This window comes from Anas acuta, chromosome 4 (genome assembly GCF_963932015.1).
Source record: "Anas acuta chromosome 4, bAnaAcu1.1, whole genome shotgun sequence".
NCBI lineage: Eukaryota > Metazoa > Chordata > Aves > Anseriformes > Anatidae > Anas > Anas acuta.
The window spans coordinates 29,995,642-30,009,701 of record NC_088982.1 but is presented as its reverse complement, the minus strand read 5'-3'; the positions used below and the strand labels follow the sequence as shown (position 1 = coordinate 30,009,701).

The following is a 14,060-nucleotide window of genomic DNA, read 5'->3' as shown; positions in this document are numbered from 1 at the left end:
GAACTGTGAACACTGCTTATGCATACTTTAGAACCAGGCGAAACCAGATATAGGGTTTTAACAGAGAAGAAGATGCAAATGTGAACAGTGTGTTTAAACTCTACTCCAGGCACACCAGGAAGGCCTCAGTTACATGTGCACATTCTGAACAAAAGCAGCTATTAGCACAAGCAAGGCAATCTCAGCAAAGAGAACTATGAAAAGCTTTAAATATGTCAAAGCAACATTTGTTAGACCACAGTGAAAGGATGGGATCTTCTGAACACTGTTGTTTTCCTTCACCTCTCACTAAATCAGTAACAAAGTTCATGCCAATGCTATTGGGACCGCGATTAGACAGCTGACAGCTGATGAGCTCCCCGCCATTACCGTTCACTATCCCTTCCCAACTTTTCTTGTGATATTTCTGCTAACAGACACAAACTGTCGAGCCTTGCGCTGCTTGCTCATTAGCGTTGCAGTAAGTGATTTCTTATGTAAATTGTGCCAGCCCACAGAAAAACCAGTTCAATTCCAGTCTGCACTGCTGGGATGGACACAGAACAGAGGAGAAGAACTGAGATGCTAATGATCCTGGTGGTGGTTTGTAGTTTTTTTGTTTTGTTGTTGTTGTTGTTGTTTAAAATAAAGGGAAAAAAAAGACTGGGCATAAAAACAGGTATTGCATATGTTCCACAGCAAGCACAATCACCCTCAAAAATACTCCAAATACAAAATTCCCCTGGCTGCCTATTTGCAAGTGCCGTCACCAAGTTTGTACAAACAGCAGCAGTTTCTATGCACCTAATTAGAGGTTTGAAGCTGAGGAGCAATTTTGTCTATGGACCTCATGTCTTCTTTCAAATCTTAACTTTATCTTTTAAGGGCATGTTTATGAAGCTGATGGTAACATGTCTTTTCCCATGTAGAGTCTCTTAAACACTGTAAATGTGACGAAGAAAAATAAACAAGTATTCATGGTAGAAGGATCCTTTTCTTCCTATTGCTGTTGCTAACACAAGCTTCTCAAAGGCCTGGATGTTGTTTCTGGTTTTATCAGTGTCACGGGGTGGATCACTGTGCCAGTATCCTGCCAAGCCTTTCCCACACTGCAGACCAGAAAGAGGTGCTTAGTGCTGAGCCTACAAAAGGGCACTCAAACACTGGCAGAATTGCATGTGCTCTCATAGAACAAAGGCCATTAACACTATGCCCTTCCTTAATATTTGCAGAGGTACAACAGAGATATTGGTTGAATTTGGCACAATAAGAGTTGCTTTAAGGGTGATAACAAAGGTTATGGGAATTACCTGAGATCAGTGTTTAAAATTGAAGGGACAGTTAACGTTTTTCACTGTTGGGGAATTGAAATGGAAAACCTTGTACCTGTTCTGGCCCATTTAGCCTTAGTCTAGTACTCTATTCTTTCACCTTACCTCCCTTCAGCTGAACTCCCAACTACTGCCATCTTGCTCAGACAAAATGCTAGCGCTTGCTTAGAACATCTCAACAGGATTAAAACACGTAGCTACTGCTCATGTTCTTGAAAAGCTTTCATCCTAAATGAGAGGGACTAAGACCTGACAGGACATTTGTTGCCCTAAGCCCTGGTTTGGTTTTGCTCTGTTCCGCTCCACCCAGGAGGTGTCTGCCTTTCATCCCTGACAGTAATCATCTGCAGGCATAAAACAGGAAAGTGCCTTTTAACTGGAAGAGGAGCCAGATCCACAGGAGGCAGGTACTGTATGAAAGCAATGCAGACAGATACCAACGGGAGCCACACTAACTCCGTGCCTATGGAAATTACATTTGAAAGTTTCATTTGCAACTCTCTCTTTGCATTTTCTCCATGTGCCTTTAATCATTTCTGAACATAAATCACACTGGTTAGAAATGAGAGGGCAAAGGATGCATTTAGAAGGGAAATCTTGTGGCCAACATGCGGGATAGCTACCAGGTTCAGGTCTTGTTTGACCTCCAGTAAATCACTTTATCATCCCAGCAGTGAATTAAGCGGTGGAAGACAGATCTCACAACACCTCATACGATCTGGATTGTTTTTGAGGTGCTCAGACCCTAGGCCAGTCGGAGCTGTCTAAGTGGACAATCCAACAGCGACATTTCAAAATATCTAATTGCTTTGGACACCTAAAGAGTCTTTGCTGTTTCTGCAGTTTTTAACTAGTTAACCTGAACTACTGATGTATTTCCTTTCCTAAGCAAAAAGTACCAAGACATGTACTTGGTGATCTTCTGGAAAACTAGTAGGTTTCACCCAGGAACTAATTTGATCAGTAAGTGACTGCAGTCTGGTACCCAGAAACAAACTCATCACCAGCTGTATAAGGAAAACCACACCCAAAGAAGGAAGCTATTTTTTAAGGACTGGACCAAACTGTTGATAGGCAAGAATCCATCAGCAGTTAGAAGCAGTGACGGTGTTACCTGACTTAGCATGCATGGTGTTGGAATGAAGGTTTGACATCTATGTTGGGATGTGTGGGAAATAATGGATAAGATCTGGCTCTCAGATTACTTAGTTGTGTCCGAAATGAACAGAGAGGCTGCAATAATATTTCATTCAAAAAACACTGAGGTGAAGACTGACTTTTTCTGAATTATATGCAAAGACCTGTCTTTCAGACACAAAAAACATGGAGATGAATTTTCTTTTTCAAAAAAACAAACAAAAAGCAAACAAAAACCCAAACACCCTGCCACTCTCCATATCAAGATGATTTTTGAAAAAAGACACAAATCCTCCTTCCTTGGCTTTAGGCCGAGACCCACAGTAAGCTAACAATAGCTGTTTCCCTCTGACATTCACAGGCGTAGCTCTCTCAACTGAGCAATCTCACGAGTCATAGGCAAAGCCAGACCTGCAGTAAATGAGGATTACTTGCTCGAGGAAGGTGTAACCAGCAGAGGAACGATAGGTATGTACAGCTTTGTTCACAAAATGAGAAGGAATCAAAGTTTGCTTATTAAAGGCTGTCTGACCTTTCTATCCACTGATTTATCTCCTGTGAATAGCCTCCACCACCGACACAAACACTTTGCTCTTGCTCCGTGAGCACGCTCACTTACCGCATTCAGTTGTCACCAAGAACATGAAGCCATCACTTCCTATCAAAGAAAACTCCTCAAGAGCCAAGTGACTGCAGGACAGTTCACTGAAATGAGGCATACCGTTAGTGCATTGAGAAAACCTCTTCAAAACCAAGCCGGCATTTGTCCCCGTTAACAACCTTGCCTTCAGATATGTTTGTTCAAGTAGTTTACTGAAGTACTTGTCATGCTAGCAGGATAGCAAAGTATATTGATATAAAAAACACACAGATATTTTAAGAATACTAAACTTTACACCGACTACCGGTAATGGCACTGAACAACTCAAAGATGGATTTAAGCTAATTGCTGCACTATGTCTACTTGCAGCAGCTGCCAATGCAAACATCTTCACAAATGTTCCTGTATATCAGGAAGAAGAAAATATCTTTAACTTGCACCTTTCCTGTGCCACAGAGAAGAACCAGTCTTTCTATGATATCCAGCAGGCCAAGATTTAAAGGAACATCTGCTACTGAAGAGGTCAAGCCTCCCTCTTGAAGGAGACAAGGGCCACTGAGAGGAAGGTAGGAGGAGGGTGCAAGGTTCACAGGGAGAAAGAAGGCTGTTCTGGTTACAGACAACTGCAAAACATGCAAAAGCGTCACGAAGCCACAACAGAAGAAACATAAGGAACTACTATGTCTTCTAAAAAATCACAGAGATCGCAGAGAACAAAACGTTTAGGAAAGGGGAAGGAATTATGCAAGTAGACGTGACCCACACTTTACCAGAATTCCTGGATACTGAGCTGGATACCAAAAATGCTTTGCAAAATCAGCCATGTGTGCAGAAAATTGTGCAAGAGAGGTCAGGCTGCTCTTCCAGGTCTCAGCAGAGGCAGCTACAGGTAACAAGGACACAGAAGCTCTCCTGTCAAAGTGACGCTACCATTGGAAGGCCAAGAAAAATCCGGAGACAAAACTTCCTAATAATGTGCGGGACCATGTGTGGGATGCTTACTAGAATGAAGGAAACTCCAAGATGAGGGGAGCAGATGATGTACATATCCTGAAAAACAGACCTGGCTGTGCAGGACCAGCATTCACGATTCTCTTTGGCCTTGCCCTGCAGCAGATCAGATTTGCTTGTCACACAAATGTCACATCCATGAATTTCAAGAGACTTACATATTTATCATTCCATCCAACAGTTGTTTTTTTTTCCAATCAAACAACCCACTGGGCACACTAGGTCTTAATGGTGCTTGTGTACCAAACTCACATTAGGAAGCTGGTAATAAGCTGTAATTAGTCAGTGCCATAGCTCCAGCAGAAAAAAAAAATATTGTTGCTTGCTAAGAAGAAAAAAGTCATGAGTATTTGCCTACAGTTCCAGTTGATCAAATGCATATTTTTTTATTTTTATTTTTTAACTGGAAAGCTGCATGTTAGTTCTAAATACACAATTAAGTATTATTCCTGGACAGGGCAAATCCACCTCAGTTTTGTGCACTAAATTTCTCAAGAAAGAATATCCTCAGCAAACATTCTACAGTGCTCAGAAAGGCCACCACAAGGAACACAGAAAGCTGCCTGCCTAACACAGGACAGCTGTTAACACATGCACAGCCACCTGGCAGCAATCAACAATTTTCTGTCTTGATTATTGACAAGAACTGCAGTCCAAGCCAGGACAACTGCAGCTGAGGCTTAAACTTTCAAGATCCCAACTTCTCAGAAATGGCTCAGCTGGGCACCTGCATTTTGTAACTCCAGTCACTCAGAGTATGAAAAACATACAACAGATGGAATTTACAAGTTGCACTGTAGCAGCTTCACTTTTGTTAGGCTTCAAAGCTGTAACAGGAAGAGTGAAAACACCTCAGTCTTCTGTGATAGTCTACTATCACACTGGTTTAGCCTATCAAGGAAAAAAAATATGGTATTTACTTTATAAAGATGACTGAAGATGGAAATGATTTGGGTAGAGAAGGCTCATGGCTTTCATATGAGTTGCAATCCATTCCTGGTCTCACTAGGCTATGCCTCAGCCACTACTGAGATTGAGCTTGTTTACTCCAAAGCAAAAACCTTGGCATGACTTACAGAAACAGCTTTTCTTGCCAGAGCTCTAATACCAAATGTCTGTGGAAAAGCCGCTTGGAGAGATGCTATTTACTTTGGTAATGAAGCAAGTTCCCTGGAATGAAGTATTGCCATATTCCCAAGAGATGTTGCAATACATTTACCTGTACCTCAGCTACACGCCATACAGGCTCTCACAGAGAATGTCTGAGAACAGCCTGGCTAAGCCAAAAGGCCAAGGCTCAGCTCTGTGACACAGGACTGTGCCCTTCTCCTACAGCAAGCACACAACTTAGGTCCCAGCAGAAAGTTTGAGGTCTTTTTTTTTTCCTGAAAGTTTTCCAGTCTGCCACAACCTAAGACACAACAGTTAACCTTCTTGGAGACCCATTTGAGAGAGAGGCCTTCTCACATCTTTATTCAAACCATGGATTTTAAGCAGCACTTGTCCCTTTGAATCCCTTTTTCTAGGCAACTTGGACCTCAGACCCCAACTCCCTCCTGGAAATGCTTAGAGGGAACATCAGCACACAGTTGGACTAATAATCACATGTGGAAGGAGAGAAATTAAAGGTAGACTTTACAGGCCGAGGTTTCCTTGCTGTTTAGAGTCACAGGCCTGAGGCTATTCTGCTTTTCCTCATTTACTTAAGATGGGATTCCAAGCCACCATTGAAATCCTCTCTGACCACAGTGAGATGAAAGACTCTCCCTGTTCAACAATCCCAGCTCTCCTTTCACTGCAAATGGCTACTCATCTGCTGAAACTTGAGTTTCAAATTTTGCTTCCAATGAGGTAGCTCACTAATGCCCTCCCTAGTCCAGTACTTAAAAGGCTCCTTTGTAGTTGAATTTAATGGACTTCCTACTGAAGCAAGCACTTGCATTTGCACATTGTTTACAAACAACTTGCACTCTGAGAAGACCACCAAGCTCTACTTTGCACCTGCTGTAGGTTAGGTCTTCCCAGGCCTGTTTTGTGCACTTAAGTGTTAGAAGTCATGCTTAGAGGAGAAACCAAGCTCTAATTTCAAGTGTTTACATGTACTCCTGAGAGCAGGAAAAACTCTTACCATGATAAGATTATAAAAAAGTTTAATTATAAAATAAATAAGTTTGTTATGGAAACATTAAATATTAAATACAATAAATGTACACATTTACAGATATAACTTGACAATTAATGGCATTGCTCTGTTACCAGAAGAATTCTGATCTATTTAGAAAGTGCACACAGTCTTTCAAGAAGAAACTGAACTCAGATAATACTCCGTGCTCAAGATTGCATGGGCATTCAGGAAACAGGGTCCTTGGGTCAGAGAAGTTTGAGGTAAGTAGAGTTCTTCACACCAGGAGGTAAAGCACAGGAGACCACCACTTGCTGAGTATCAGTGCATCAATTTATTTCTTCAAAGGAACAGGATCTTGGCTGAGTTGTCAAATGGTTGAATCTGATTCACATCACTTGACTTCAATGCTGCTCAAAGCAGCATCCAACATCTGGATAACAGCTGTTTGTAGCCAATGGACAGACACCACAACAGGAGTGCCCAGGCTTATTGCTTTTTCAAGCATTGCTTTCCTTCAGGGACAGAGCTTCAGACCTTCTTAGCATCCTGCGGAGGCTAGTTTTAACTTTGGCTAGCACACACACAGATGGATAGCTCCACTCACACAGTAAGTCCTACTGAATTTAGAGAGAGAACCTTCCACACATACAGTAACAGAACCCAGGTGTGGCTAACAGATTTGTCACCAACACCCTGCAAGTCAGAACTGGAGATGAAATCGTTTGAAGCTGGTATCAACAGGGAGCACAGCAAGAGCAGAATTAGTTTTGTCCACTGAGGCCTAGTGAGATAAGCTCTTCTCTAACTTTGGGGAGAGGGAAGGGAACATCCTCCCCTTCGCCTCACTTTCCTGAAAGCCACAACTTCTCCTCAGTTAGAGCTGCCAAAAGAGACTTGCTAGCAGAAAAAAAGTCCATCCACAAAACAGCAGAGACCAGAGGTCTAACACAGGTAGAGAAAGCTCAGTAACAGCAGTCTCCAGCAGGTCCTGATAGCAAGTCCTCTGCCCCTGCAGCAGCAGCTCCCTCCATGTTGTTGTACAAAGTAGAGTGGCAACTGTTCTCCCCAGCAAGTGGTTCAGCAGCAAGTGGCATGTTGGGCATCTCCTTGCAGCAGCCTCCGTCTTGATGAGTCAGGGCTTAGTGGCAACAACTCCAGCCCCCAGTGTCCAGGTGGATGTGGCAGGTAGCCAGAGGTACCCTGTAGCTTGGCAGTGGCCACAGCAGAATTGTTCTGTAAGGGGCAGACCAGGCACGTTAACCATCACCCAAAACATGAGCACTTCGCACTAGAAATAGGCCAAACCTACATCCAAGGCAGGCAGGTTAGCTATGTGCACTCTGCTACACATTCTTCAGCTTCAAGCAAAGATTGAGCAGAACTCAGCAACTGTCACGGGACAAAGCTGGGACAAGCTCTGTAGTTCACATGAGGTAAAGCGTAAGTACTGTATGCCAAAGTTTTTCTGGACTATCCTTTAGTTTCTCCTTCAGCTTGTAGTGTAACTCCTGTTCAATAGAAGTCCTTGAAACTGCTGTTTAATGCAGTTCTGCTCAGAAGAGAGTAACTTACTTGCTCATTAAAAGCCACCACATTTCTCCCTAAAGCAATCCATCTATCCAAGGAGCTTCAGCACTGTTGCTTTGAGTATGGAACTTGACTGAGGAGCTATCTGTGGTGGTCGCTGAGTTGGCAGCTTGGTCTTTCTATATCCCCTAAGCACTGCAAACTTGCTAATGCCTTGAAGAGATGTGAAAAGTCTCAGTACTTCTCAGGAGGGATAATGATCCATCTGGCTGCTGTGCTATATCCTATGATAAGGCCTACCAGAAAGCTAACAGTGCTGTTGAAGAGTTCACAGAACTGCAACATGAGTGGTTTCAGGAAACCAGTAACCTGGGTCACTCGCATGTAACCTACCTGCTTCAAGGCACTTGATGTGTTAAAAGGTAAGGCTAGCTTTGCTAAACATGCATTCAACTCCTGTGTTGTTAACCCCAACCTAGAAAACCTGAAACAAGTTTCACATCAGCTTTCATACCTGCTTTTTCCTCATTTACACACCAACATGTCCATTTCTGTTTTCTTGCCGAAGTTTTTTCCTTTCTTCTTTCTCTTCATACTGCGGACACTTTTTCCTGACCCTGTGGAATAACATCATGTTACAGGTGATTTTGAACCCTGACAAAGCCTTCTGTCACAAGCCCCCCATTCTCTGCACCATTCACACTTATCCTTCAAATTCTCAAGCAACCCCAGAGCACCAGGAATTTTTGAGCACAACTGTTTAAATGTTTAACTATCCATCTCTAAGCTACATCTGACAGCTTGATAACCTGACAGATCCTCCAGGTTAAGTACAGGCAGTTTTGCCACACAGAGCCAGGGCTTCCTGATTCAAGCTTCACTAGGTATCAAGAGGAAGAGGCCTTGCTGCAAAAAGCCCAGAGGTCTTTTGCAACCAGCTGCAAAGTGAAGACTGCTTTGCTCCTTCCTGGAGCAGGACTTGAAGGGAACAGGAATTTAAGAGATTTGTCAAAATACCCATCAAAAGCAAGTTAACTGATTTTTTTCCCCCTGAAGTCTTTTCTAGTGTTCCCAACAAGCCACCTCTGGACACAGGTACAGATAAATGAACCTCACGGTTCAAGCTCATGAGTGTTCATGGGACAGATGCAGTCCTATTGCATGGCTTGCCTCAGCAGCTAACTCTGCTCATTTTCTTACAGCACTACAGAACTGGTTCTCTCTCATAGCAGAGAGGAATGAGGCAGTGTTCAGAGAGCAACTGTTCTTCCCAGCATTCCTCAAGTTCACATCTAAATATGAAGCAACAACAACACGACAAATGCACACCTTGTTTCCTGAATTGCACAAAAGGGTACAGCATGTACCTAATTCAATGTACTTCTAAATCTAAAATTAGACCAGATTTCTGAGTTTCACCCACACTACCCCAAGCCCTGCTGCAGTGTCTGACCTAGAGAATTGCTCCTGTGCTCAGTTAACACCAGATCCAGGATCCCTGTGCCAGCTACCTAATGGCAGCAGCAGAAAGCCTAGAGAACAAGAAGCCAAGGCATAGATGGGTAGAAGCTGCTGCATGTACCTTGTACAGAGAAACACAGGTACAGAAGAGGCATTCATGCAAGGCATGAAGAACATTCCCACTGAAGTTTTTACTGTACATAGAACAGGACCTGAGATGCTGTTTACCTACTGCTCTGCATTGTCTGCAGCCATTAACCAAGGAATGGTTGTTTCCTCAACCTCAACAGCACAACCTTTTGGACAGACAGCACTTGCTCCCTTATTTGGTTCTCCCAAAGCACAAGTATTTAAGCCCAGCAACCTCCATTGAGAAAAGGACAGCTAGAGGACTGTTTCCTTACCTCTAGCTGTGTACCCAGCTGTTGGATAACAGCCACATTAGTCACATTACTGCTGGCAGAATTATTCTGCACAAGGATTAGGAAATGCACTGCTGCATCAGCGTTAATGCTCCTCCTCCACCTCCTGCTGATGCTTTGCAGCACCAGTACTCTGGTTGTAGCAGGAAGGCTCTTGATTTAAAACTTAGCATTCACAGGCTGCACATAGCCAATAATAAAAGAGTAAGTGAACACCTGATATGAACTTTTCAGACTTCGCTTCTACCCTCAAGACATCTTCAAGCCAGGATAAGAACTCTGCCCTTTTCGAGGTCTCACACACAGTCCAGACAAGCCACACAGACTTTTGACACAACCAGACACAAGCCCTGCTCACCCTTAAGCCAGCCAGACGCCCAAGAACATAAATACTTACTGCACTATCACAACGATAAGTACAGTAACGAAGCTGATGCTTGAGAGCAGGACAGCTACCACTACCAACACGGTCTTGGAGTAGTCTGCCACATCATTCTTCCTTTGAGTCTTCATGAACTGTTCACCACAGCGCTCACCAAAGAAATCCTGATGACACCTGCAAGTAAACATCAACACAAGTTCTTATCAGCTCCCGTACTGTCTGGAGCCAACGACGCCTACACACACATTCAAGCCTGACTTCAACATCTTCAGAGTTTCACATGAATCTCAAGATGCTCTCTTCAGAGCATGTTCATGAAATGCAGTCACTGCTCTAGCACAAGATTTGTCAGCATTTCAACAAGTCGAGATTAGTTTGGGCGTGATGTTCCAAGAAGACACGCCTTTTCATTCTTTTGGTTCAAGTTTATGACCAACTGATGAGTTCAGTGGCTTGTTATGCATCTCAGATTCCATCATCACTTAATTTACATGGCAGAAAGATTCTCAGTCAAAATACTGCACGAGATGGATCTAGGCCAACTTGACACCAATTTTTCCTCTAAGCCCTCATATGCCACCAGCACATGCAAATCAGAGCTGGCTCACAAGGTGCATGTAACTTACTTGCAGGTCACCATCTGGAGATGTTCTAGGTATACGCATTCACCATGGATGCAAAAGTTTTTGTATTCCATTTCACAGGGAGTCCCTTTCTTTTTGTTCTTCCCTTTGTTCTTCTTCCTTCTTGATTTGCCAGCATTCTTCTCACCCCCTCTCTTTGTTGTCTTGGGCTTAACCACAGGTTCAACTGAAAAAAGAACAAGAGGACTCAGTCTAGTAATGCTAAACAGACAGATCCTGTGAAAACGAAATAAGATTTGGGAATCACTTCATGAGAGCCTATGATTGTGGAGCATCAAATGCAAGCGAGCAAAGACCTGGGTACTTGACATCCAGCACAAATGCAGCAAGTTCAGAAGCTCATTAAGCTCAACTCTGATACCCTTGAGTCCTGAGCAATGCAGGCAGATTGCAGCAAAAGAAGATGGAGTGGATGAAGAGCAGAGTTAAAGGACTTAGCCGCGTTCCACATGGCTAAGACACTTGAGTGAAACCACATGGGTTCAGTCAAGGACTTCTGAAGAATATGAGTTCACACTGAGCCAAGCCATCCACACATTTTATAGCGATGCAGATGCAAGGCTACCAGCCTCCATTGCTCTAAACTCTATTTGCATCAGTGATGAAAGGCTTTGTAAGTTGCTAGATAGTCCTGGGCGCTTGTCAAGCCAAGACAGCCTGCTATCCCAGTTAGCATACTTGTTTCTCCCAAATAACCTGCAGTGCTGTCCTCAGCAGAAGAGATAGTTCATTTCCAGTTCTCCTACTTTGAGATGAGTGCACCAGAGGAGTGAAAGCAGGAGAGTCCACAAGAGTCAGGTTATTTGTTCTGCCACTTACTGTTGCCCCTCATTATCTCAATTAAAATAAACCTCCCAAAGAGTGTGGTTTAAGAGGCTGGTGTTTTAGTAGCCTTTGGATTTGAGGGCATCTTCCTTTTGCCAGGGAGAACAAGCATAGGGCAGTCACTGACTAGGTGAATAAACTCCACAGACACATGGCAACAAAGCTTGATAGCATTATCATAGAGCAAGGTGGTGAAGCACTGGTTCTCTGCACAGACCATCCCTTTTCTGCTAGCCATAAAACAAGTCTTCCCCAAGTGATGCCACGCTATTCAGGAGTAACAGTTAACCACATGAGGTCTCAACAACAGAGAAGACATTTGCAGTCATCTTCCAGACTGTTTATTTCCCTATAGTGCCTCAAAGAGATAAAAATTTGGGGATTATTTCACTCAGAGCACTACACATGCAGGCAGTTACCACAATAGGATGCAACAACTCCATAGCCCTGTATTTCTAGTGACAAGAGATGGCACACAAAGTACACAAAGAAACAAGGTGTAGTTCACTGTTGTCTAGACAGCAATCATTTTAAGTTCTAGAGCAACAAGCCTGGCTTGAAGTTACTTAAAAGCAAAAACGCCTTCAGCAACCAGAAGTCTGATTCAAATTGTATAAGCTATATTAATATGTAAACTAGGAACACTGTTCCTGCAGCAAGGTTTCCTATCCCTAGAAGTGTGAACTTAAAACTGACAGCTGAAGCCTCCGTCCTGTCCAGTTGGACTTGATATTTAGGTTCACACTTTCGTAATTGAGGCTGTTTCCATTCTTCCTTCTTCAAGGAAGAGGCTGTTGGTTTGATCTACGTCCCCGTTTGCAAGCTGCATAGCCAAGAAAACCATCCACAGTTGAATCATAACAGCTTGAAGACTCCCTCCACAGATAAACCTCATGCCAAGTAGCAGAGCTTGTCTACAAACCAACCACCTTTGGTAACAAATCTGGTTTCTGTGCAGTTAGACAACACAGAAGTCACGGAGCCAGTAGTTTTACTGGCTAAACTGCTCGCTAACTCTGACATTCCTGTTCCCCCTGAAGGTCTTGCAGTCACAGAAAGCTTGAACAAGGGTCCACACGTTCCTGTACATAATATCTGGAACATGCTCCCCTGAGTCTCATTCAAGCCTCAGGGTGTTCCCTCAGGAAAAACAGTAGTTGGATCCCATCCTAGAAGGCAACAGCACCGATTACTATCCTGCACTGAATTGCTAATCACTCATAGGTATTCCTTTAGCCACAGCCTCCACAACTTGTCTCACAACTGCACTTACGATGAGAACCAAGAAGGTCCTCCTGTCCCCTCTGTTTCTGGTCTGGTGGGCTGCTCAAATGTCCTCATTGCTTCCAGGACTGTTTAAGTGTTGGCTAAAGGATGCCTAACAAGCACTTCTGCAGCCACATAGGGGGTTTGCGTTGGTTTCTCCTGCAAAACTTTAGTCAACTCCAAGTCAAGTAAGCATGAGAATACACCCCGAAAAGCCTTCAAGGCAGGACAACCAGCCTCATCTCAACCCCTCTCCTGAGAGGGACAGCACCCAGCAGCCCTGCTGATGCTCCCACAGCAGCTAGACAGTCACTCCACCACAGTTTTCCTGTGAGGAAAGTAGCACAGCGGCTCCCACACCCCTTAACTTCAACTCCCACTGCGCTGCCAAACCTGACACCCTATTTCTAACCCAGCAGGAGCACTCGGGACGAGAAGGGGCAGCACGGAGCAGGCGAAGCACAGCCGCGGGGAGGGACCGCCGCCTCACCTCGGATCAAGTCATCCACGATGTACTGGTGGACGGGCAGCGCCTCTTCACCCTCCTCCTCCTCCTCCTCGTAGTCGGGGCTGGGCACAGCCTCCCCCTGGCGGCCCTCAGCCTCCCTCGGGCCGGGCTGGGTGCCGTTGGCCGCTGAGGCGGCGGCGAGGCGGGCTGTGAGGAGAGACGGCGCCGTCAGGGGGGCGCGCAGCCCGCCAACCCCCCCAAACCGCCTCATAACGGCCCCAACCGCCGCCCGCGAGGCGCCCTCACCGCCCTCCCCCGCACCTGCGAGCGCGGCCAGCGCGACGAGCAACGCCAGGGCGCGCATCGGGGATCGCGGCGGCGAAGGGAGTGTCGGAGGAGACGGCGGCGACAGGGGAAGCGTGGCGACAGGTGGAGTGTCGCGACAGGCAGCGGCGCGCAGCGCTCCATGAGGAGCCGCCCGCCGCCGCCGCCCCTTTTATAGGCGGCTCCGTGACGTCTCTGGGCGGGGCCACAGGTGACGGGAGGGAGCCGTGAGGGGAGGGGGGGGGCGGCGCACGCGCACCTTCACAGAGTCACACAGAATTTCTAGGTTGGAAGAGACCTCAAGATCATCGAGTCCAACCTCTGACCTAACACTAACAGTCCCCACTAAACCATATCCCTAAGCTCTACATCTAAACGTCTTTTGAAGACTTCCAGGGATGGTGACTCCACCGCCTCCCTGGGCAGCCTGTTCCAGTGCCTAACAACCCTTTCAGTAAAGAAGCTCTTCCTAACATCTAACCTAAGCCTCCCCTGGCGCAACTTTAGCCCATTCCCCCTCGTTCTGTCACCAGGCACGTGGGAGAACAGGCCAACCCCCACCTCGCTACAGCCTCCT

At 45.2% G+C, this 14,060-nt stretch overlaps 1 protein-coding gene across 1 annotated transcript; it reads right to left on the bottom strand.

The window, feature by feature from the left end:
- Positions 1 to 5,644: 5,644 nt before the first annotated feature.
- Positions 5,645 to 13,640, bottom strand: AREG (amphiregulin). The gene is made up of 6 exons (XM_068680445.1): positions 13,481 to 13,640; positions 13,202 to 13,366; positions 10,603 to 10,786; positions 9,992 to 10,150; positions 8,226 to 8,328; positions 5,645 to 7,417 (listed from the first exon to the last, which is right to left on the bottom strand). Exons 1-5 carry the CDS (start codon positions 13,521 to 13,523, stop codon positions 8,241 to 8,243), a joined length of 639 nt encoding a protein of 212 aa, XP_068536546.1. The 5' UTR covers positions 13,524 to 13,640; the 3' UTR covers positions 5,645 to 7,417; positions 8,226 to 8,240.
- Between the last annotated feature and the right edge of the window lie 420 nt (positions 13,641 to 14,060).